Here is a 26790-nt window from a genome sequence, read left to right as displayed (position 1 = left end):
TTATCAATTGAATAACTCAAATGTGCACTTAGCCGCCTTGCAAATTGCTGTTATATTATTCAGATTAATAGTTGTTGTTTGACTAGAATAAAACCTTTCCCATTGCTTGTGTTAGTATAAATTAAAGAAATTAACACCAAAAATTGAAAACAGAACAATGTCTTCCTCTTTAGAATCAAATCTTGTCAACTATGGCTTCCTTATCATTAGTGCAATTTTGTCTATCATCTTCCTTAGTTTCATCAAGTCTATCATCAATTTCATCAAGCATAGATTCCATTATTCCCACAACCAAGGTTAATAATTTTTCTTCTCTACTTCCATAGTTTACTTTTTAGCCTGCAAAATGTGCTTTATTTTTTCCCGAACTCCCTCGTCAAAAAATTACATTGTATATATAAGTTTTTGTTTTTATTGAATCCCTTGAACACAAGACTGGATGTTGTCTTAGTGGTTTAGGGAATTCGAAATTCAAAGTTCCAAGTTCAAATTTCAAGTACTTACTTTTTCATTTTTTAGAAGTCCCTTAGTGAAAATCATGGATCCGAGGTTGTTGTAGCAACTATAGAAATTAAAGAACCTAGTCTTTTTATCGTAGTGTTGATATGTAACTTCAGTCTTTATATATGATCTAAATTGACTTATTAGTGCATGGGAGACGATATGATCCTGTTGATTTACTCGTGTTAGCTTGATGAAAACTGTTGAATTGTGTGACAATTTCACCTAAAAACTTAAGCTGTTAGAAAGAACACACTTTTATTTACTTAATTACGTCTTCAACGTTGTTTCTTTGATAATGCAGCTAATGAAGGAGGAGAGCCAAATGAAGCTCCTCCTCAAAAAGTTATAACAATTGAGGTACGTCCAGACATGTCGTTGGATGAGATAAACATACTGACTGATAACTTTTGGGAGAAAGCTCTGATTTCTGAGGGATCTTATGGACGCGTTTATGGTGCTAAATTAAGCAATGGCCAACAAGTAGCAATAAAGCAATTGGATACTAGTTCTTCTGCAGAATCAGATACTGTCTTTGCAGACCAGGTAAGTCGTGTGTGTTCGAGTACTATTTTGGGACGAATAGAACAATGTCTCGAAATATTTTAACTTCCCTCTTGTGTATACAGGTACAAATGGTGTCAACACTTAAGCATGAGCATTTTGTGACTCTGTTAGGTTATTGCTTAGAAGCAAATAATCGAATCTTGGTTTACGAGTTTGCAACCATGGGCACATTGCATGATGTATTACATGGTATGTCGATGATTCATTCAGGTCAGATTAAGCAATTGTACTATTGAATCATTGATGATTATTGGATGTTTTGTTGTATAGGTAAAAAAGGAGTAGAAAGTGCTGAGCCTGGTTCAGTTCTTACCTGGAATCAGAGAGTTAAAATTGCTTGTGGTGTAGCTAGCGGCCTTGAATATCTACACCAAAAAGTTGAACCGCGAATTATTCATCACGATGTTAGATCTAGCAATGTACTACTGTTTGATGATTTTATAGCAAAAGTTGCTGATTTCGACTTGACAAATCAGTTCTCAGACGCTTCCACTAGAGTTCAGGAGAGTTATGGCTACCATGGTCCAGAGTAAGCCTTTGCATCAGGAGGATCAATAGTGTTCCCGCTTATCCTTCAGTGTGACTCGAACCCTCAACTTATCGGAAAATTGTGTTGTAATAAGATGTTAATTTATGGTACAGGTATGCCTTGGGAGAAAAGATAACAGACAAAAGTGACGTTTATAGTTTTGGAGTTGTTCTCTTAGAGCTGTTGACAGGAAGGAAGGCAGTAGATTATACAATGCCTGAAGGGGAACAAAGTCTTGTCACATGGGTAGATTCTCTTATCCTACCTAATTGTTAGCTATGTTGCTCGAACTCTTCAGAAATATTGACGGGTGCATGTCGGATCCTACCTGCGAATCGAAGCTCTTATCTCTCTAGCTAATCAATAAATCTCCGCCGGAAAGGAATAGGCAGAATAGAATGAAGGACTAATTCAATCTCCCATCATTTCAGAGTGTTTTACCAAATTAATATATAATTCAGAAGAATGTGTGAGTGATTCTTACACAACATCTCTTTCCTTTGTCAAGGGCTTAGGTCTCTGTCCGCTTGGAAGATTATTCTTTGCTCCTCAGAAAAAAGGTATGTGTGAGAATGAATTCTAAAAGGAGAGAAGATTTCATCCACCAAGCGGGACAAAGTGCAATCCCTAACCAATTGGGGGTTGTTGCTCATCTGTTGGGGGTCCATCTAAATTTGGAAGTAGTGCATTTTTGGAAGATCCGACGGGAGTGCGACAACATTTTTGAAGTGTTCAAGCAACATAGAATTGTTAGTTATGTTTAGCTCTCTTTGTGCTTCTAATATACTGACTCATCCTCAATGCAGGCAACTCCACTATTAAGTGATGACAAAGTGAAAGAGTGTGTTGATCCAAAACTAAATAATGAGTACCCTCCAAGGGCAATTGCTAAGGTTTTCTTCTTAATTTCTCATATTTGAACAAATTGTTGTAAAGCAAGGCCTAGTTTTTTTAATGTAACCACCATTTGGCTATTCCTTCTCAGGTGGCAGCTCTTGTAGCACTTTGTGTCCAAGAAGAACCACTTTTCCGACCAAACATGGCAATTATGGTCAAGGCACTGCAGCCACTTCTCAATGCAGACTAAACCAGGATCAGCGCCTTGTTCTACAACATACTTGATTGGAACAAGTAGTCAGAGGTGGATTCAAGATTTAAGGTTTATGAGTGTCTTAACAGATACTGTGGATCCGGCCCCCACAAGGAAGGGCTAATTTTCAATATCAACAAGGTTGTGGTCTAAGTCAAGGATTCTAGTACTACAGATAAAATGTTATTTCTCTTCGTGTCGTCTTCTACAAGTTGAAACCATTTCGAGATTTTGCTGTAACCCATTTTTTTCTGTTTTTTTTTAATAAGAATGATACTTGTACAAACTCTATTTTTTCTTCTTTTACACAATTCTAACATATTTTCTACGTAATTAAATTTGTGGAGATTGCCTTGTGAGACTAACACCTTAATCCCATCAAAGGTAATATGTCCTACCCGGCACCTCTGCCTTGAAAATACTGTTATGAAACAACAAATGAATGTAATCCCACGAGTGAAGTTTAATGAGGATCGAATATACACAATTCTTACCCCATCTTTGCATGGTAGAGAAATTGTCTCCAATAGTCCCTCCTCAAATTCCCTGAGATTTTTTTTCTTTTTATAAATGTAGTGTTTGGATCTAGACATTAACTAATTCCACGAGACACCTGTTATACTCCCCGAAATATTATTTTTCTCCATTATTCTATCATCTTTGGAGAAAGCAAAAGCACAGAAATAAAGGGCAGTTTCCATGATAGTTCAGATAACCAAAGATCCTTAATAGAAAAAACCAGCAAGAACACAAAAACCTGAATGGGGCTATTGAAATAAATAAACCCAAAGTTGAAGAGATTACAAGAACAAGGTCACAAGTTTCTGCAGCTTAGAGAGAGCAAAATTACAAACTAGCAACAAAAAGAATGATATATGTACTTCCAAGAAATAATTTACACAAAACAAGCGCAAACTATGAACCAAGGCAGTTACACCAGAATTTGCAAAACTGCCTTCGTCGTGAATACTTTACTTACACTTGGAATACACCTACGTTAAAAAACACAACAACAAAAGCTATTGACTTGACGAGGGGTTTGACATTGCCCCTGTTTTCTTTGTTTTGGCTATGGTCATGAAGTTATTAACAGGTTAGTTTTGGATGTAGCTATAGCTGTTCAGCCTGCTTTGAGGATTCCAAGTGTGGAGGCAAGAGATTAAGGAAACTACCATGAGCATGTTGCGAGTCAGCAGCTTCTGAATCCTCACCTACAAACATATGAAAATACATATTTTAACATGTTTCTTCTTGACAATTATATCATATACCCTCTGCCATGGTTCATAAGATAAGAATAATCGGAAGAAAACGAGAAAGAATGCATGAAACAGATGGACAAGATGTTGTAAAGGTATTGCAAACAGAAAGTCAACCAATAATCAAATCATTTTCTTGAAAGTAGATTGATGGCATGACTTGAGCCTAAATGGAATAGTGAGGATTCATGTAGGCGATCCCTAACTTGTTCAGAACTAAGGCATAGTTGTTTTTCTTAAAATGGATAGTAGCATCCACTGTTCTTAAAAATGGAAAGTAATATCCACTCCTCCTTTTGGAGAGATTACCACCACTAGGAGAACTTCAGAGATAGATTTGTCTTTAGCTCTCCAACTCTGAGAAACTTCAAGATCCAAGAGACTAAAAAAATGTGGTTCTTTTAAAAATCACAAATGAAGAATCAACTAATAATTAAATTCTTGCACCCAAGGGTGTGGCTTTGTAGTCAATGAAGTGGGTTGATAACCATGAGGTCTTAGGTTCAAATCCTAGCAAAGACAAAAACACTAGGTGAGTTCTTCCCATCCGTCCTAGCCTTGGTGGACACTGGACAGAAATACCTTGTAATTGTTGCTGGTGGGAGTCGACCGGTACCCACAAAATTAGTCAATGTGTGCGCAAGCTGATTCAGACACCATAATCATCAAAAACATAATAATCTTTAATCTTGAAATTTGATGGTAGTATCCACTATTTCGAGCCCCCGGACTTGGTTCAAGTGGCAAAAGTTGAGGGACTAGTGACATAAGTCATGAGTTCGAGCCCTGCGCCATGCAAACTAAGCTTGGTATTTAAGCGGGTGAACCCACTATCCCCGAATTTCGAAGGCTGCGGTTAGTCCTAGAGGTTGGCTCCATACGGATACCTCGGTCATCAAAAAAGATATCCATTGTTTCCTTCTGAAAAATTACGACCATTATGGGAAATTCAAAAAAATTCTCTTCATCTCCAACTCTTTGAAACTCTATAAATATAAAGGATGGTGATGCTCAATCCAGTATAAGTTACAACTCATTTCCTGGGATAAGTTTCCCTGAACATGACTACCACTCGAGCAAGTGAAGAGATGACACCATTATTTCCGTTCCTTGGCTATTGCCTCTCTTTTCCTAGAAGCAATGCTTAAAGAAGTAATAATTCCAGTCTATAATAGTACTATGAAAACCAGAATAATTTAAAGAGGGGCAGATATCCTACTGAAAAGCGATTTCACAGTTGGCCTCTTAGCTTTGTTGCTCTTCTTCTTCAATTCAGCTGAAAAATAGAAATAAACATATCAAGACAAATCACAATCTGAAAATTACAAAGAAACCATTTAATACTTGACAAACAAAGGACTGATTAGCAAAGTACAGATAAAAGAAGAAATCAAATCATTCTCTCTTTTTTTATGACAAGGAAACCTGCAGCCGCTACCCTTTGGGTGCGCACAGGGTAAAACCACCGCTCCTATGCAATAGCTTGCAAACCACACAAGAGAGGTAACCCGCACTAGGCAAGCCTGGTGCGACGAGCTTGACCCAAATTAGGATATGGAATAATTATAATCTACTGCAAGGAAAAGCTAAGTACCCATTTGAGAAACATCGTTATCATTCACAATCTCAAAGTTTTTGTAAGTGTAACCCATAAAGTTGACATCCTTTGAGGAGAGCATCTGTAACAACAAATGAAAGGGTCAAGAACAGGTTTAACATTGATACGAATCTTCCAAGGAGTGCATGATGAAAACAACAATAGAAGTTGATGAACCAAATTAGCTATGATAAATAGCAAAATGAAACATTTTTCTTTCTGTCTTTTTTTGAGAAGGAAAAAAACGCATTTTCCTCTTACTCAAGACTGAAACAGTTCTGTACGCAAATTTCTTACCAAACTAGTTTCCGATAAAGGAGGCAGCCTCTTCCCTTCAACTGTCAGTTACCCTTTATCCTTTACAATGCCTCAGAAGTAGTTACATGGATTTTTCAATTTGGAAACAGAAAAAACAACCTTATGCTTAATTCTGCATGACTACAGAATTTATCGACCAAAAAAGCAGCACCTCTGTCGGCTCACTAGCAGCTCAATAAAGAGATATATATGTCTTGATTTTACTGTCAAATTCAATTCGGTTCAATTGCCACATAGAGAAGTAGTACTTGAACAGGAATTCTATTTTGTCATCTAGAAATTGCATTTGGACTGTGATAAGTAAACAAAGCAAATGGCTACTCCCAGAGAACTAGCCCAAATTCAAGTTTGCATACACACGCAGAAGTTAGAATAAAGACCATAAAAATGGTCCCTATCAGCTAATTATTCAACTGCAGAATGCATTACTGGAAGCCCCTATGAATTATGAATACTTGTAAGAAGTTTACAAAATCATCTCTATCAGCTGACTATTCAAATGCAGAATGACAGAGTTAACCACACTTCAACATGCACCTACGAATTATGAATTCACTAGCAGTTAATTGGTACAAACCTTCCTCCATGGACCTGATTTTGCTGCTGTTGGAATTTGATTGTCGCCCTGCAAATCAATTTTGCAAAAGAAGACATGAGAAACAAGCAAATAAGAACTGCACCAAAGGGTTACTGTAGCACTGATGGGGAAACCAAGATTGAGCAGCAATCCGCATACCTCTTCAAATTTCTCAAAATTCTGAGTATCCAACTCGTCATTAACTTCGGGAATAAATGCAGCTTTCATTTGATAAAGTTTATCCCATTCAACGCCTTTGAACCATGGGTGAGCCTGAAACACAGTTAACGGATTAAATTAGTCCAAGTCCAATCCCATTCTGTGTTCACAGGATTTCACATTGAACACACCAAGTACCTTTATTTCATCAGCACCTCTGGTCCCAAGTCTCTGCTCTACATTACACAGGAGTTTACATACGAGATCTTTTGCTTCTGGAGATAGTTTTGCCTCTTCAGGAAATTTAAGATGAGTCCGCCAATTTACTATCTGTAGCAACGAGACATAAGTTAATTGTCAACTAGAATCACAATGGAATTTGAAGTTGGAAAACTACAACATTTGATGTAAAAATTCCAAGTTTTCATCAAAGGTTATATACATTATAATTGATGCAATAGAACTGATTTAGTGTGGCATTTCAATAGCTGAAAAGTGTGTGAGAAGAGCAAGATGAATCAGCAACAAGAAAACGCTAAGAAGTCATCTTGGGAAAATGTTGCTAAATGGAATAACCATGCTTAGAGAGCATGACAGGTATCAAAATCCAATCACTGAATAATGATTGAGTCTCGCTCAGTGTAGTTTAATATTGGTCATGTAGCAAATCCATTTAATACTTGTTTTGCCTACAAGGTTAACTTATGTGAATTGCTGACATATTAAGTCAGTAAATATTGGAATGCCACATATAGATCATCTAAATATAGTGGAAACAAAAAAGCTACATGCCTTCCAGCTCACAGAATCCCAATAAATACCTCGAATATAGGCGTCTGACCATATTTGGCGGTTCTAACTTCTAATAATTAGAAGCAGATCATACGTTTTGTGCCCAAATCAGAAAACTAACTAGTTGAAACACCAGAAAACCTGAACTCTCCAACATAACCCAAAAGTTGAAGTCAAACAAAAAATTGCTACGGTATGAGTAACAAGATAAGAGGTATGAATGGGCACAGATGACAACCAGTGGATTCCAAACACTAAAGACTTTTAACCATGCGTAACGCCGTAACCCAAGGAGCAAATCCCTTCCTTACCTTTCTACAGGTGGACATAGGTTCATCAGAATAGAATGGTGGATATCCCACGAGCATTTCATACATGATCGCACCAAGTGACCACCTGAGAGAGGAACACATATAAAATGTAATAAAATAATATAAGCTTTGACTTGAAAGAGAGAACAAAATACAAAGATACTGACCAATCACATTCACAACCATATCCTTTCTTCAATAAAACCTCTGGAGCAATGTAATCAGGTGTCCCAACAGTGGAATAAGCCTGCCGTACTTCATTATGTTAAAATGATTCCATGTAATGAATACAAGGAGCTACAAAACATAACCTAACCATTTGGCACTGTCCCTTCCTATACAGAAGCAGGAATAAGGGAAGAACTGTTACAAAATTCTACAACAAACACATCAAAAAAGGAATTAAACCAAATACTTCCAGTCCAGCTGCTAAGGTCCAGTTAAAGGTACTACTTGAGAAAAGTAGCTAGGGATCAGAAGAGAGATCTGAAAATAGTGACGAGAGGAAGTGCGTAGCAATGGAGCATATCGCACTCTTATGATCAAACAAGGGATTAAATAGTAAACTCTGTTGGCAAATCATCAAACCAAAGTGACAGATATATAGGAGCTCCAACCAAGAGAAGTGATGATAGAGAAAAGAGAGAACAAAGTTGATCAGAAAAGGATGTGAGGAGGAGAGAGAATGACAGTTCACTTTCATTGCAAGCTTTTTTGTCCTCAATAGTAACTTTAAGAGTCAACCATGCATTAGTTTAACACAGAGGTGTGCAACATCTTCCATGACATAAAGGGGTATATCACATCCTTAGTCGATTCCCCGATCCTAAACCACTTGGCAAATTCAGCTTTGTTGAATATAATGTCCACTCCAACCCCGAAGTGGTATTGCAGGTTCAATCTCTCTTACTGACTTTCCCTCTCAACTGGATACACACACACACACACATATATCCAGATGGCTCTCATGTTGTACCATATGTTATATCATAGGAAAGGAGCTTTTCCTATAACTTGTGCTTAAGTTCTCTCTCCTATTCTAATATTTTTAATATAAGGAGGATGAAAAGAAAAGCAATAGGGTGGTGTTAAAGATTTTGAAAATGAAAGGTTCATTTATAATGGTTGTAATAAGGAACTCACAAGCATCCTCCTATTCTTCTGCCAATGCAACAGTTGCTCCTGTTGAGTGCGCCTTGGAGGGGCTGGGCGTCCATCGCTTAGAAGAGCGCCACTTAACTTATTTGCCGCTGTGAAATCCTTTTCCTGAAGATTACTGCAGTCCAGCGGTTTACACAATCCAAAATCTGACAACTTCATGTGTCCATGTCTATCAAGTAGTAAGTTATCAGGCTTGATATCTCTGCAAATTTCGGATAGAAGAGATTATTCCTCCTAGATAAGAAAACAATGGAGAGAAGGAAAAAAAAAAAAGAACACTTCGATAGGTCACTACAATCACAACAAAAACAAAATTTCATATCCACCTGTGAATATAATTGTGTTTATGGATAGATTCTATAGCAAGGACCGTCTCCCCCACATAAAACCTGGCCTCATCTTCTGTTAAAGTATCCTTGCGCATCAGCAAAGTCATCATATCTCCACCAGGAAGGTATTCCATTATTAGGTAAAGATACTCCTCATCTTGGAAAGAGCAATATAGCTTAACAATGCAATTGCTCTCCACTTCAGCAAGCAGATTCCTTTCGGCTTTAACATGTTCAACCTAGCAAACACAGTTGATAAGCAGAAATTAATATGCAACACAAACAATCACCTGGTAACTATCGACAAACCTCTGTGTTTTTTTACCTGGCCTCTACGAAGCATTTCTGATTTCTTAAGCTTTTTCATGGCGTAGACATGACCAGTTGCCTTCTCCTTGCATATTCTAACCTGAAGCAAGACAAAATAAGTTATAAGGTCAAAACTCAAAAGGAATATCATCTCCAAAGCTAACTATATTTCTGACTCAGGTGAATGATGAAGAGAGAGGGGAGGGGTGCTCTATGAGTAAAATTTATTGACTTCTATCATATATTAATTAAGCTCAAAAGCTCGCCACCTGAAGAAATTGGTTTGCCCCAGCAAAGAGTAAAAGAACCCAAGTTCACTAGGTAAAGAGTTCAATTTCCAACTGAGTCTCTATGTATGATGTAGGAAACAACCACGAATATGTTTCAACTAGGGTGCCTTGGTCAGTTTTCGTGCACCTCGACTAATTCCACAGGGTATCTGCTACCTCCCACCAGCAAGGATATCAGGTGATTCTGTCCAATAGCTTAAAAATATGGAAAGAAATCACCTAGTGCTTTTTCCTCTGAATTTGGACCTGACCTCAATCTATATTTGATTTTATTCCTCCCAAAGATGTTTGAACCCAAGGGAAAAAGGTACAAGCTGATAACAGGTCTCTTTGACCATTATGCTGGTCAGATATATGAAGAAATAAAGGATGTGTGCAAGTGGAAAGAGATGAAGAAAGAGACCTCCCCAAATGCACCCTTTCCTATCATTGTCAAGGGCTCAAAATCATCAGCACCCATTTTATGCCTTTGAAGGCGCATAAATTCTGTCTCCTTCTTCTCAAGGTACTTCAGTAAATTGCTCTGCTCTTCCTCAGAAACCTCAGCATCAGCTAATTTCTTTTCAAGAATATTGCGTCTGCAACAAAGCAAGCAAACAAAGATTACTCTTCAAGAGGAATTGATTTTTGTCTGCACATTTCATTTGAAGCACAATGAACATGAAAAAGATAAAAGAATGGGATGACGGCACAGAGAGCATATTCATTAACTAGTATAAGGAGTATATCAAGATAAGTTTTTTCCAAAAGAATGAAGAGTGACAGAAGAATGTTCATCTGAACTACTGAAGATTTAATAATCAACTCTCAAGACAAGTCATCCAAAACATGCTTACAATTTCTACAGTTGCAGGGAATGAGTCAAACAGGGAAAATATTGGTTGGCCGACCTATCAATGAGTCGGGTAAAGGAAGGACATGTAGATCAGTAGATGTACCAACTATCGAAAGGTTCTTTAAAAAATTGACCACAACTTGATAAAAGAGATTAAAGTGGAATTGAATGCAAATGTTGAGTCTATGAAGTAGAGAGGTAAAGGCATGATTTGTAGATTAGCAGTTCACCAACTACCAAAAGGATTTTAGAAGCACTTGGCCAACTTAATAAAGGAGATCATATGAGCACATATGACGGAAGCAACAAGGTCAAACGCAAAATTTAATCAGTAACATCAAGAAAGCAATTAATATATGAGTGATGACTCCATATATTACTAGCTACTTCAGATCATAATACACATGCATATCATACATAGATATCTGTATTACAAATTAAAAGCTGAGATATTATAACTGTAAATAATCAGGGACAACAAATAAGAAGCTGAAATTATCAACTCTAGTTTCTTTCTCTTTGCCCATAATTAGGGCTAAACCCGCACTAAAGGCCATCAGCACTAACATCAGAAGTTTTACATTTGCAGTTCAGGAGTTCTGCTTTCACAAATTACATACATCATTGAAGATGCATACCAGAGGTCAAATCCAGAGTAACCAAGGACAACGAACAAGAAGCTGAACAATTTTCTACTCTAATTACTCGATAAAAAGAAATGCAACTGTGAATGGTTTGTCTACTCTAGATCCCATTTCAGTTCTCCCATAGCTAGCTAGACCTAAAACTTAGCTAAAGCCAATCAACAATACCACCACTACTGCTTCAATCCTACATTGGTATTATGAATCTTCACTGGCCATGTTTTTTCAATTACATGTATCTCTAGCCAACATTATACAAAACAAAATAAAAATAAATACTATTACAAATCCTTTTTCTAATGACCAAGAAATCCGTTTAGAGCCAACTCTTTGGCCAACCGTAGCCTCCAAACTCAGGGATGATGGGTCCATCCCTCTACCCTTCTCCACTAATATACTGGACATAGTTCGCGTGGCACATGGCTTGAACTTGTGACCTAAGACATGAGTCACTCAATTTTGCCACATGAGCAAACCCTTGGAGGCAAAATGTACTAGCATTTTTTTAATTTACTGTTAGCATAAAAATTTCTAATAGGGCAAAATGAAACTCCTAGAAAGCATAAGACCTAAAGCAACGTGACTAAAACATATTCCCAACTATTGATATCGCCTTTTTTATTTACATATGTATTGCCTGTAAACATTGTTTTCTTCCTTGTGCTCTATCTTCTTCTAGGTCTCTATGGATTCCAAGATATTGTAGGTCTTTCGAGACAACATCCTTCCATGTGATTCTACGCCTACATCAGCCTTTTTTAACGACTTCATTCGTCATGATTTACACATATGGACCGGTGCATCCGGAGGTCAACGCAATACATGACTAAACTATCTCAAGCGACCTTTTCTTGGTTGGTAATAATTGTATTAATGGGGTGGAAATTCCCGGAATACAAGTCATATACAAAAGTAGAGAACTTACACAATAATATGGTTCTAGACAATAGCAAGTCATCTATGCTAAAGGAACGCCATAGGCACCAAAAGTTTATATTTGCAGTTTGGGCAAAGTTATCAAAAAAAGATATATCTACGAAGATATTTATTAGAAGTCAAATCCATATAATCAATGGGCAATTTTGGAGATTCCTATAAATCCCACCAATTTCCCTTGAAAACCAGTAACTAGGTCTATCCAAAATACAGGAAAAATCTTGGCAAGAGTTAGTAACTTCTACAACTTTACCTAGATCTTATTAGCATGAATATATGAGCCTCACATGACCCACAAAAGGGAATGAAATTCTGCATTAAATTTTATTTCATGTTTCTCCATGAATGCTTAGTCATTGCAAGGAATTTATTTATCTCAAGGTGGCATAGGGCAAACTATCAGAAATTCTGAATATTCATTTCCTATTTCCTCATTTGTCTCGTGAACCTGATAATTTTCCGATGAACTTCCAAGGTCTAACAAAATAAAGGGCCTTATCATCCCATACTATCCAGAACAAGCTCATCAGATACTTCAGTATGTTTTACTACATTGGTAACTGTTTCTATTTCTGTAAAACAGTACATAGGTTGTACTGAAAACCACATTTACAGAAGGAACTCTAAAAGTACTGTCCTATCCCTATAATGAGTCTAAGACATCAATGATAGAGACAGTATCATTAGAGTAGATACGATAACACCAAAAACAGAGTCAAAATGCAAATCAGTTTGACTTGTTGCATACTACTCTCCCAATTCTCAAAAGCTCTAAGGTTCCTCTCTTTCCATATTGTCCATCAAATAGTGGCAGGGATAATTCTCCATTAACTTCTGTTCTTTGCTTGTGTCCCTGCTTCTTCCCAGCTGTGTAGAGCCTCTAAATTTTACCAGGCATGGACCAGGAGATGTTTTTAGTCTTAGGAGAAAACTCCACAACTGGCCAGTGACTTTGCATTGGATAATATAATTTACGAACCAATTCTAGCTATCTGGAACACAAAGCTCATTTCCAGCTATCTGGAACACTTTGCTGTGAAGAGCTAGTAAACAACTTATGAACCAGCTCTAGGTGCCAGGATGAGGCTATATGACTTGCACAGAAGAAGAATTCAGAGTTCCCTTTATGTAATGACATCATTTCAATTGTCCCAATTTGAAGTTTTAGTTTTATTTTATCAGAAAAGTTAGTGTTAACAAAATGATCAACAAAAGAACTACATTCTATTGAATGGGATAATAGATTCAAGGACGATCACGAGAAGGGACAAGAAAAAAGTTATAGCATAGATGTCATCAGCTTTCCAATGTTTGTTAAGAGTTGCAAGATGGGAAATCTGATGTAACTAAGATTCTAATCATTTTATACTGGCAAGTGGCAACTGCAGCAGCAATAGAATATCATGGAGTGTTGAGTTTATTTTTCATCTTTATTCAACCCTTTAGCAGTAAACACAAGTTGTCCATTGATCAAATGAACTTTTGATTGCAAGGACATGCATCTATGAATGACCAATACTAATCCAGTCATTTATAAGAAGAAAGACTGCATACCGCTCTCTACGCTCGTGCAGGCTTTTCATTTGTTCCTTGTAGTGTTTTTCTATGTACTGCTTGGCAGCTGCAACTTTCTGCTTAGTGGCAGTAGAAGGTATTTCCTCATGAGATGACAATTTTGACCCTTCTTTCCCATTACTAGTAGTTTCCTGCTTCTTCGGAGGCTTGGGCTTATCTTTTTTGCCAAGCTTACTGAACCATCGTTTGGCAGACTCCATCCTCCACCTTAGTCAACTTACTAAAGATAGGAGCAATAATCACAAGAGATAGAACTCTGCAAGCGCAATTTTCCCTTCCTTTGACAACAAATATTCCAGAAATCAATTATAAGAGGAGCTTCAAATCACCATATGGAACCAATTGGATGCTCTGCCTGATATACAAATGAAAAGAAAAGCATTCAATCAAGAAGAAGCCTCATATATGCACAGAGAAACTAACCATTACAGGCAACTAAAACTCTGTCAAAACCTTTTGCATTCTCATTTCGCCCGACTTTTTAAATTAAGGTTGGTAAGATAATACACTTAAAATCTCATACACTGTCCACAAGCACTGCCATCCAAAAAACAATTAACAAAAACAAGGGATAATAGGAATCATTCCATGAACAAAGAAAAAAAAACTAAAAAGTGGATTCCAAATAACCAGAGTGTAGAAACTAGGGACTTCAAAATTGCTTGTCCATCAAAACCAACATGGAAAGTAAATAGCATATAAGACAGATCCATTAATTAAATCAGATGACAGAAAAAATTTATAACAAAAAAAGGACCCCATTGGTTTCAAACGAAATGTCTATATGTAATATCAATTTAACATCAGTAAGAAACATATCCATTTTCTAATTTTAAACCCTCTATAAGCAGCAATTGCTCAATTAAGACCACAAAACTGATAATTTAACAACACATCACACACAATGCTCTAAAAAGGAGTAAAATAGTTCACGCTTATACCAAAAGAAGACCATTTACTTGATTAAAAAAGTTAGCAAAACAGCAGTTCCAAAACTCAGTCGATCCCAAAAACTAAACTTGACTTCTTAACAAGAAAGACTCAAACTTTACCTCAAAAAATGCTTCAAGAATGCTTAATTCTGCTTTCTCTGTACCAAATCAAGAAACCCAGAAAGGAAAAAAAAGAATATTTTATTTACCAAGTGAAATCAGATAAGTTGGAACACAGTTGAATTGTGAACGGCAAAAAAGGAAAAAAAAAAAAGAAAACCCTAAAGAGGAAAAGAGGGTAAACAAAAAAGTGGGAAAGATATTGTGTTAGTTGAAGAAGAAAGAGTTGTGTGGGAGTGGGGATGACCACTTTGTGACTTGGTGGCATCAATTCACCATAGACATACACAATACTGTGTGAGAGAGAAAGGAAATAAGGCCTTGTTTCCTTTTCTAATTGATTGGAGATTGGAAAATAAAAATAAAAATCTTTTAATTTAAAGGGAAAAAGCTAAATAGACAGTTTTTTTTTGGAAATAAAAAAAATATATCTTTTAATTTAAAGGGAAAAATTAAATAGAGATAGTTTTTTGTGATATTAAGGACCTGTTTAGCCGTTAAAATTATTTACTTTATTTGAAAATCAATGTGTAACTATAAAAATTTCAAATACCAAATATTACTTAAAATTGTATTTAAAATTTGGGGAAATATCTAAAATCTTATTTCACATTTTTCACTTTCACTATATTTTTCTTTTTCATATGTACCCTAATTTTTTTATTTTATAAAAATGACCTTTTTAAATTGTATTTCATATTTTTTTAGGAAAAGTTCATTCAAACTATCGAATATTATTCGAAATAATTAGAATCAAACACAACTCCATTTTCAAAAAATTTAGTTAACATTTAGGAGGTATTTTCGTTCTACTTTACTATAGTAATTTTACATCTGTCGCTTCCTCTTTTGCAAGTGCTTGTCTACACCCTCTCTTTGATCTCTTCTTTTTGTCTTTTAGCAGGATTTTTTCGATAATCTTACATTTTTCTTTTTTTTATGATACTGTTTGAACAACCTCGGCTAATTTTTCTTTTCTTTATAAGAATCAATGAGATATTTATAAGGCTCATGCTCCAAATGAAATTCAATGGGATTTAGAGAGATCAGGTCTTCATCTTATCAAACGTCTTTGCTTTAACTTCTCTAGCTTCAATTTAACAAAATTGACACCTTTCCCCCCTTACTCAATATAGGGCTCAAAGCTTCGCTCTTGTAATTGGATCATTGCATTTACATATTGAATATCTAATTGTACAGGAAATAATGATAATATCTTGTATCTGAACTAATGGCTCACTTTTCTAAATAATAGGAAACAAGCTCGAAAAATAAAAAAGATATATTTATAATAGTATGTAGTAGTTCTTATATGAATCTCATTTATGACATTATATGACTATCTGTTATAAATTCTTTGAGATATTGCTCTTTTAAAACATACAACAACAACAACAACAACCCAGTGAAATTCCACAACGTGGGGTCTGGAGAGGGTAAAGTGTACGCAGACTTGACTTCTATCAAGGTAGGACGGTTGTTTTCGAAAAACCCTCGGCTCAATAAAATCATAAAAAGAAGTCAGATAAGGATAAAAAGTTCAAAGTGATATGGCAAAGCAAATAACGAAAGCAAACCAGATAAAATAAAGCAATCAAAGTACAGAAAGTAATAGATAATAACATAAATCAGATCACAAGGAATTATAGTGCGCTAATACGCCTACTAAAAGGAAGAATAGCAAGACTATGAACTAGCCTTCTACCCTAATGTGGGTTCTCCACACCCTCCTATCTAAAGGTCATGTCTCGGTAAGTTGTAACTGCGTCATGTCCTGTCTAATCACCTCTCCCCAATATTTCTTCGGCCTACCCTTACCTTTTCTAAAACCATTCATGGTCAACCTCTCACGCCTCCGCAATGGGGCATCTGTGTCTCTGTTCTTCACATGCCCAAACCATCTCAGTCGCATTTCCCGCATCTTGTCTTCCACCGAGATCACTCCTACTTTGTCCCGAATAGCCTCATTTCTAATCTTGTTGCTCCTGGTATGCCCACACATCCATCTCAACATTTTCATTTCAACAACTTTCATCTTTTGAACGTGAGATACCTTAACTGGCCAACACTCCGCCCCATATTAAATAGTCGGTCTAACCATCACTTTGTAGAACTTACCCTTAAGTTGTGGTGGCACATTCTTTTCACATAGCACACCGGAAGCGAGCCTCCATTTCATCCACCCTGCCCCAATACGATGTGTGACATCATCGTCAGTCTCCCCGCTGCCTTGCATAATAGACTCAAGATACTTAAAACTACATATTTTGACTAAATTACTCAAATAAAATGATTTTGCTACTTTTTAAAAAATAGAACATTTGAATCATAATTTTAATAAATGAATATTTTGAATTGACCGCTATCATAAATTTAACTATATATTAAATGTTGTGCCTTAATACAAGTTATTCCATCTTATTTGTACTAATTAGAAGCTCATGATGTCATTCTTTCATTTGATTAATTATGACATTATTGGCTCTGATGTTAACTTGTTTTGCGCTTGTATTTCACTTTTTTTTATTATTATTAATGCGAAGAGGTGAAATATAAGTATTGTAATTATATCTCAATTTTATATTACTCTTTGCAATACGAATATTCTTTGTAAATATTATCCTATGTTTTTAAAAAATAAATTATGTTCCATTTAAAAGTTTAAAAAATATTATTTCCAACCTAGAATTATCATCATAAATTTGTCTTTTGAATCAAAGGAAATAAACAAAATAACACTTACTACATATTTACAATTACTATTAGATCATCCTAAATATTTCAACCTTGTTAATTGTTGCGTTTTATTTCTATCTTGGCATTTATTTTAAAGGAATATTAATCTTTCTTGTCTCAATAAAATACAATTAGAAAATAGATTCTCAACTTTCAAGAAAAACTTTAAAAGAAAATTTTCTAGTGATTCTTGGTTGAATAATTCTTTGAATTTTTATAAAACCGAAAGTTTTTATTTTTTAACAGACGCCAGAACAAAAATAAACATCCTAGGATAATCAAAGTCAAAAAGTTGACTAGAGCCTATTAAGCCGAAAAATTGACTTTGATGGCTTCATACCATTTTCTCACGATAAAATGAAATGTTAAATTAATGATAAAGGCATTAAAATGATGAAAATGATAGTAATGGAAAAAACGCGGTTCTGTGAGCTGGACCATTTAGGCCCCTACTGGGGGACTGCTTTTATTATTTAAGCAAAAAAAATAAAAAATGTTGAAAAATAATTGCTTTAGTAATTACATAATTATGTATCTTTGTTTTTTTGTTGTTGTTTGATTTTCGATTAAACGTAGATTTGTGCACTATAGGGCTTGAGGGAGTAATTATGTAGGTGTTTGGAGGTTAGAGTGTTTCAATAGCGTGTACTATATCGATTAAAGATATGTATGATAGAATCGAGATCCGGATAAGGACAATTGAAAAAAATTCTGAGCACTTTTCAATTGTGATATGGTTGTATCAGAGATCAATTTTTGGCTTATTTTTATTTATCTTGGTGATGAATATGAGTTGACAATTTGACATGACAAATTCAAAATAAAGTTTCGAGGTGGATGTTATTTGTACAATATATTTTTGATTGACGAAATTTGCGGCGAGTTAATGCTAAGATAGAGGTTTGAAGACAGATCCTGTAATATAAGGAATTCAGGTTAAGTAAGATCAAGATACAGTACCTGAGTGTAACTTCAAGATTGCAACGAATGAGACTAGCTTGGAAGTGAGGCTTAATACGCCATGCCATAAAAATAAAGAAAGCTTCAAGTATCTTGGGTCTATTATCCAAGATAATGAGGAGAGTGACGATGATGTCATATATTATATTGGTGCAAAAGTATGAATGAAATAGAAATTTAAAGTGTTGTGTGACAAGACAGTGTCATAAAAATACGAAAAATTATTGAAATTACCCTTGGACTATTTGATATAGCTCATATTTACCCTTCATTTATTTTTAGAACATTACCCTTGAGTCTATATTTTGGACTTGACATGGTAGTCTACCTAGGCAGTCCAACATGGCAAAAAAAAACAAACAGAAGATATCAAAAATAATTCTTTCATGTTCTTGTTTGAGTTATTGTTCGGACTTTAAAATTTCAATTTCGAAGTATGCTGAAGTTTGTTTGAGGTTGTAAATTCGTGTTGAAGGATCGAGTTCATCGTTTGGGTTTCGGGGTCATAAATTCGTCATAAATTCTCAAAATCATTTTCAAGTTTTCACACTTTCAAGAACTAACTCTTCCAAAAAAAAAATTAACTATTTTTTTTAGGTTTTAACTCAAATCTTCAAATACCGAGCCTCAAATTGAGAAAGCAGTTGTTAAAGGTCAGTTTTCATCTTTAATCACAATATTCAAGCAATTTCAGTGACATTCAATTAAATCTCTGTAAATTTTTATATTTTAAGAACCCAAGAAAAGCTAAAAATTTATCACCAATAAGCTCTCAAATGAGTAGCTATTTTCAAGTTTCAACACACAAAGAATGACATCAAGAGTTTTTCAGCATAATCAATCTTGAAATAAAATTTTCATCCTCAGATTCGATGACCCCAAAATTCAAACAATAATCTCGATCCTTCAACTCGCAGCTACAACCTCAAACAAACTTCAGCACACTTTGAAATTGGAGTTTCAAAGTAGAAACAACAACTCAAATAAGAACAATGAAAGAACTATTTTTGGTATGTTCTAAACTTTGTCACATAACTCAATAAGGAAGAACAAGATTATTGAGGGAAGGAATTTTTGTCATGTTGAATTGCTTAGGTGGACGACTACGTCAGGTCCAGTGGCAAGGATAACGTTTAAATGACATTTGTGGTCCAAATCATAGACGGCAAGAGTAATTTTGATCTCAGAAATAAACGAAGGATAAATATGAGCTATTTCGAATAATTCAAATGTAATTTTGATCCTTTTTCGTACAAAATAAAAAGTAAGTTCTATAGAGTAATGCTTAGATCAACTATGTTGTATGGAGTGAAGTATTGGCTAGTCAAAAATTCTCACTGTATTGTACGGAGTGGAGTATTGGCTAGTCAAGAATTCTCACGTTCAGAAGATGAAAATTGTGGAATGAGAATATTAAAACTGATGTGTGAGCGCACTAAATTGGATTATAAATTGAGATATTCGGACATAATAAAACTACAATAATTCGAACATATAAAAAAGAGATGTACGTATATTTTAATAGACGTGTGAGAGATTGACAATGCATGGTGGATAGCACAACAAAAATAATTAGATAATAAACACCTTTCACTACTAAACTTAAAATTGTGAATTCTAGTTACCAAAACAAATACGGTAAAAAATGATTTTTTTTTTTAAGATAGGGTAGAAAAATATACTATAAAAAAAGATAGTAAGAAGATAGGGAGACAAAAACATAAGATAGCCTTGATGTCCGGCAGAAACATAGGGCATGATGGACACGTTGAAGCATAATAACATGATTGGAAGCTGTTTCCCATTTTTGGGCCCCTTTCACAAATCTTTGTTTCACTGCTTTTCTCTTCACAAATTCTCCAAATAATAATTGTCACTGCCCCATACAGTAGTAGAATTTTATTAGGCAACCAATTACGACTGTAGTGTAGTAATAAATATTTTTTCATGTTTAATTAAGAATTTTTGGGTTTAAATTTTTTTAGGTATAAGTCATATTTATTAGAAAATGCTTTATTCTTAAATGTGAAATTTTTTTACTCGAATTCGAATAGTCTTGTTTCAATATAAATATTGAATATCGGGTGAAAAATCAAAAAAAGAGAAAAAAAATTATTAGGCAGAATTTTGATGTAAGTGATAAAATTATTGTCATATGATCAAGAAATTATTGATTTAAGTTGTGAAAACAACGTTTTGAGTACAATAAATCCTTATAGTTTGATTATTATTTTTTGAATCTAACGTCATAACGAAAATTTAGTGTACAAAACTGTCTCTTTTATTTTTATTTTAAATATTAATCTTTTTGATAGATTAAAGTTATAACAAAGAATAATTAACCTTTTTTTCTGGTCAAATTCATCCATAGTATTTCAATGAGTGCAGTATACTAGTAAAATTCAAATAACCAAATTATACGTGCGTCAACTAACTTTGACATTAAAAAAAAAAAATACACAAACGTCTAGGGGTGACAATTGGGCGAGTTGAGTCAAGTTTGAACGGATCATAATGGGTTAAAATAATAATTGAATCAACATCCAACCCAACCCAAATTAGCTTGGGTCAAAATGTGTTAGATAAAGAATTATATAACGGGTCAAGACCCGATTCAATCCAATTTTTACTAATCTTAATTGTTTTATTTATTCTTTTAAACTATTTTAGTACCTAATAAAATTATTTTTTATTTATTATTGCTATATATAACATATCAAATTGAAAAAAAAATAATATTTTATCAATATTTTTCATGAGTCAATTCAAGTTACATATCAACCCAATTTTTTATGTGTTGAAATGAATTGAGCTAATGAATTAGCGGGTCAATAGTCAACTCAAACTTAAATGGATTGAATTGAATTGGATGGGTTGAATTTGATTTTGCCACCCCTACAAACGTCCAACAATATTTTGTTACCAAAAACAAAACTATACAATTAGAAACAAAATGTATTTTCTCAATCTCCCTAGTCATGATTTTTTGTAATAGAAAAAGAATTATAAGCTGGGAGTTCTAAAAAGTTTCCATTTTTTTAAAGAAAAATTATTTGTGATTGAATTGAATTTATATGTACACGAGGTGATGAAATTAAGAATTTGTTGAGGATGTTCAAAATTTTAATAAATATACCAAGATAGATAGATATATACATAGTTGAAGAGCTTATAAGAGATCATTTGGTTCATGAGATAGATCAATAAAATGAGAATAATTCTATTATAAATTTGTACTTCAAATTTAATTTATTTTATCCCACTTAAATAATGAGATAAACTGACAAACTAATCCAAAAATTATAATTTAAAGATAATTTTATCCGCGAACAAATGATACCTTAATTAGAAACTACTATCATTTGTGAAAATTCATGGATGGAAAATAAAGTGAGTTCTTCTAGTATTTCTTTAGTCCCTTTTTCAAAAGTTAAAGTGGATATAGATGCTAGAATAGTAAAAAAAAAATAAAAAAAATTGGGTACAACAGTGTCTGGCTTAGGAAATTTAGAAGATCTTGTTTTTTTTCCTGGTGTTCAATATTAATTTATAGTTCGATAGATCGAAATTTTTATCGAACAACTTTACTTTGAAAGAAAGTAATTTCTATATTGAAAACTTTTTTTTTTTACTAAATATGAATTCGAAATCTTTGATTTAAAAATAAAATAAAATAGTACTCATAGAAAGAGGGGAGAAAAAGAGTATGTGAGGGAAAGAGGGGCCAACTAAAATAATGTTTTTTTTCTTCATGACTAAAATAATGTGATGTAGTCCAATGAATAATACAAATAATTTCAGTTTTTTTTTAATCTCCCATTACTAGATTTTGGTAAAAGTGGCCCAAAAAAAGAACTTAGTGTGATTTTTAGCATAAATTTAATGTGGTAAATTCATACTAATATATTCTATATAGATTTGAAAAAAATTCTTAAACAATAAGGGCGGAATTTCTCGCTTATCATGAGTTTGATTTACGTTTTAAAGCTATTTTTAAAAAATTAGGGATAATTTTTTATGACATTCTTGTAGGAAAAGTAATCGAATAGACGTTAATAATTTTTGTATAACCAATAAAATATCTGAATTCAGCTAGAGAAAACATCATTTAAAGAAAAATTTGTTGAGTTTTAACAAAGTTTACAGTTGGATAAAAGTTATACAAAGATTGCTTATGCTTAAGCAAACTTTGAAAAAAATAAATCACATTATTACAATGGTCCACAATGACTTTAACTTAGGACCTAAGTTTTCTACAATTTTACAAAAGTTTTACATTTGAATCCCTAAAGGAAACCTAATGAAATCTTTAAATTTGAAATAAGTTTGATATTTTTGTTGGTTTTTCTTCTATATCCACATTAATATCTGATTAATTCGATTTGATAATTACAAGGTCCATTTTTAGATGCGACGTTTCGAATGAGATTTTTCAGATTCAAAGCTTGAACTCGAACCTCTGATTTAGAGTAGAGGGAACTCACCCATCCCATCACAACTCATGTTGATAAATAAGTTTGACCTGAATTTTTTTTTACAAAGAGGATAATTGCATTTTTGATCCCTTTGATTATTAATAAATTATACTTTTGATCCTTGTGCTATATGAATCTCGCTTTCAGGGGGAATTCTTAGAAAAATCTAGTACAAGGAGGAAGCGAAAGGCTAGCTACCAGGTACGAAACAGAGTATGACTATAATAAATCATAGAGCAGTGGGGAGCATGCCATTGAGTTGATTCCATCTCCTTGACTTTGTTCACATTCAGTAGCAGCAGGTCCGGATTCGAGGTTCGAACACAAAAGCCCACTAGCCGAGCTGAACTGGTTAGTGATGGAAGCAATTTCCACGAATTTTTTCACTGACACAGTTTTCTACTCCTGCTAATAGTTTAGCAACACAATTAATCTTCAATTAGTTAAAATATATGCTCTTAATATTCAAATAGAGGGATGGGGTGGAGGGTGGGGGGGGGGGGGAGAAGTTTCCCTTCAAATAAGGATAAGATTAGGTGATGGTAGACCCTACATTATAGGGAAACTTAAATATGAGGGAAAAATTGCCCCAAAATTAAGGGTAACAAATTTTCAATTGGGGGACCATCTTTAATCCAATTTATGTAGACAAAATCTCCTTACTGGCAAATGAAAAGGGCTTCTTTTTTTTGACAAATATCTCACTGGATTAATTAAATTAATTTGCCTTTAATTATTAGTCAAACATTAAAGATTACTAATTGCATTATGAGTCTAAGGAATCTACTTGAGTTCTCTTTTTAATTCCTCATTAACAAAGTTTAGTAGATAACTTTTTTAATTAGGGCCAAACCATTTTGTAGTTTAGTGTGTTTGGTTCAATATTTGATTAAACTGTCAATTAGTTATGTATGTTTTATGGATGGCCTACCTCTAATGTGTTCTCAAATTTCCTTCATATCTAAATTGTTAAAAAATAGCTATTATTTGTATTAATTTTTTTCCCAAGCTTGTAGATACAGTCAATTCTAAATATGAGTATCGAACATCAATGAGAACCCAAAAAAAAAGAGCATTTTCTTTCTAAAGTTTTTCTTTTCTCGTTAAAATATTTGACTCTCCTCCTAATTTAAAATTATCGATTAAAATAAAAATAGATTGATGAGATACGCGTAAATTAATTACTACAAATAACATTGACTGCCGACCTACAAGGCTGAATTTTGCTTCCTTTGGATTAAGTGTTAGTCTATATATACTGCCACCAATTGAATTTTCTTGTGGAAAAGTACTCATATGTTCCCTAAATTTCCTTTTAACATTTAATTTATTTTTTCAACATATCTCATGTTTTTGAAAAATAGGTTTGTAGGTATGATGGCTTGAAACAGTCCTATTAAAGTCTTCCTTTTTTGTTTTTCATTGATGTACTATCTATTCCCTTGTGGTCCGGCCTTTTCCCGGACTCCGCGCATAGCGGGAGCTTTAGTGCACCGAGCTGCCCTTTTATTGATGTACTATCTATTGAAGTTCGACTAATTCAAATTCGTGCTGCATAGTTACTAAAATGCTTTTTACTAAAAAAAAATTCATATTAAGAACTCAAAATTAAAATCTCTGATTAAGGATCCTATTAAAGTCGGGAAAAGAAAACATCCCCTTATAAAATGCTAGAAGATTAAAGGGGGGAAAAAGAGGTGAAAGGATGATTTGTTATTCAATATTTTGCTATTAGGCACAATAATTTGAGGTAACAAAATCAATTTATTTTTTGTTAACTCATTCACTTGCTCAAATTTAAACGATTTAGGTCATGATATGTTTATTGACTTGATCAAAAAGTCGAATTCAAAATGCTTATAAAAACTATTAGGCCAAAACGGATCAAAATAATGTAATCCAACGAATCGATATGAAATTCAACTTCATCATACAAAGCAAAAAAAAAAAGGAAATTGAGAGTCATGCAAATTTGAGAATTTTTTTTAACTACCAATAGTGTATTTTTTTAAAAAAACTACATCAGTTTTCACCTTTTTATAAAAGAAAGGGGAAGTTGGATCATGTTGGGCAGATTGGAGACCCTTATTTAATTGAACTCATTGTTACCAAAATTTTTATTTTTTTTATGAGTCGACTCATGAAGAATATATTGATTCACTTTATTTTGATCAGCCCAAATTTTGCATAAGCCATTCAGTTCCACCTATAGCAACAAATAAACAATTAAGATGCATGTTATCATATATATAAAGAGCAATTAGAGGGAAAGTGAGAGGAAGATAGGAAGGGAGAGAGAAATTTTGTTGCTAATTAGGCTGACATTTCAACATGACTTTAATTTTAAAATGTACTTGTTTATATAGCAAAAAGAATAAAAAGAAACATGCAACTACAACTAAATAATAATAATAATAATATTTGAAAGGAGCATAGGTCTTAAAGCCATGCTAGTGATGTTAAGGGGGGACTTCACTTGATAGATGATGGCAAAAGGTGCATTTGCATGTGCCTCTTGGTCTCTTCATATTATTTCTACTAATATATTTTATAAGTTTAAGTTATACACATCATTATCATTAGTATGGGAATTTTTTATAACAATAACATATTTAATATATTCCTATAAATGAGGCCAATATGAGATTTTTTTATATTATCAGATGAAATACAAATTCTACACCTAAAAAGTTTACTTGTAGATATTTTTTTGCGTGATCTGATAATAATAATAATTTAAAAAAGTTATTGCACTGATTAGGTATATAAATTAAACTCTTTATTTTATTATGTAGTATGATGAGTGTGCCCAATTATGGATAGGCAAATTGACAAACATAATTAGTTTACTTCATTGCAAAGAGACCTTCCTTGTCTACTTTTATATTCTTGGAGAGGGGCCATTTGGTGGGGGTGTTGATTTGATTTTGTTGAGTGTTGTCATTAGTCATCAGTGCTGTTTTGTACAGGCAAGAATTTGTGCTGGGCTGGGCCTTTCAATATTTCCAAATTAACACATTTAATGTTTATATTGTAGCAATATATGCATGACATGTGTTTGTAGATAGACCTCCAATACTTAATTATAGTTAATTAACATTCATTTTCACCTTATTAAATCACTTAACTATTGTAAGTTTACATGGTTTGGTGCAAACAACGGGTGCGGGTATATGTGAGTGATAATGAAGTAAGGAGTTGTTTTCCTCTTCTTCCTTCATTTCTCTGTCATTTAGGTTTAAGAAACTATTTGTGTTTAGCTGCTGCAATTTTCTATCTTCTTTCCTTCTATGGTAGAAATAAGTGAGATAATACATAGATACCTTAACTGAAAACTACACACCCAACTTTGAAAATGCACGCCTAACATCCTAATTTGATTTAAGTTGACCCAGTAAACATCTAATTTTGAGAATGCACATCTAAAATGCAGTCCTTAAAGGCGTTTAGATGTGCATTTCCAAAGCTAAGGTACTCACGAAACACACATGTATCAAGTTGAAGTGTCTAGATAGTCACAATGAAAGTTGAGGTATTCAGCAGTCGAGGCCAAGTTAATTCTATCTATGTATTTTGCCTTTAAAAAACTATCGTGTTAGAAGATAAAGTATTTATTATTAGAACAAATAGACCAAAGTGTAGAGCAAAATGATTATAGAAGATTCATCCAGCCTAACTCAACTAATTGAAATTCAGCATGATTAATGAAAGAGGCTAATAGGGATCAACTTTAAAAAAAAGAAGTTAATTGGGAACACTGCTTATATAAACTGAAGATTTGCCAACTC

General features: G+C 33.9%; 2 protein-coding genes across 3 annotated transcripts; one reads left to right on the top strand and one right to left on the bottom strand.

Moving 5' to 3' along the window:
* Positions 1 to 134: 134 nt before the first annotated feature.
* On the top strand, positions 135 to 2973 carry LOC129883145 (probable protein kinase At2g41970). 2 transcript variants are annotated; one of them, XM_055957739.1, is made up of 8 exons: positions 135 to 296; positions 806 to 1047; positions 1131 to 1257; positions 1339 to 1597; positions 1711 to 1843; positions 2113 to 2157; positions 2404 to 2490; positions 2583 to 2973. In XM_055957739.1, exons 1-8 carry the CDS (start codon positions 158 to 160, stop codon positions 2682 to 2684), a joined length of 1134 nt encoding a protein of 377 aa, XP_055813714.1. In that variant the 5' UTR covers positions 135 to 157; the 3' UTR covers positions 2685 to 2973. The 2 variants fall into 2 exon arrangements, with proteins under 2 accessions (XP_055813714.1, XP_055813715.1); XM_055957740.1 differs by lacking the exon at positions 2113 to 2157.
* A 466-nt stretch (positions 2974 to 3439) lies between these two features.
* Positions 3440 to 15191, bottom strand: LOC129883144 (uncharacterized). The gene is made up of 14 exons (XM_055957738.1): positions 14832 to 15191; positions 13759 to 14134; positions 10193 to 10367; positions 9516 to 9599; positions 9188 to 9429; positions 8844 to 9063; positions 7868 to 7947; positions 7701 to 7785; positions 6796 to 6927; positions 6598 to 6711; positions 6439 to 6486; positions 5541 to 5625; positions 5166 to 5222; positions 3440 to 3898 (listed from the first exon to the last, which is right to left on the bottom strand). Exons 2-14 carry the CDS (start codon positions 13977 to 13979, stop codon positions 3798 to 3800), a joined length of 1644 nt encoding a protein of 547 aa, XP_055813713.1. The 5' UTR covers positions 13980 to 14134; positions 14832 to 15191; the 3' UTR covers positions 3440 to 3797.
* Between the last annotated feature and the right edge of the window lie 11599 nt (positions 15192 to 26790).

Source organism: Solanum dulcamara, chromosome 3 (genome assembly GCF_947179165.1).
Source record: "Solanum dulcamara chromosome 3, daSolDulc1.2, whole genome shotgun sequence".
Lineage (NCBI taxonomy): Eukaryota > Viridiplantae > Streptophyta > Magnoliopsida > Solanales > Solanaceae > Solanum > Solanum dulcamara.
The sequence above is the reverse complement of the archived record's forward strand: the minus strand, read 5'-3'. Positions and strand labels throughout refer to the sequence as shown.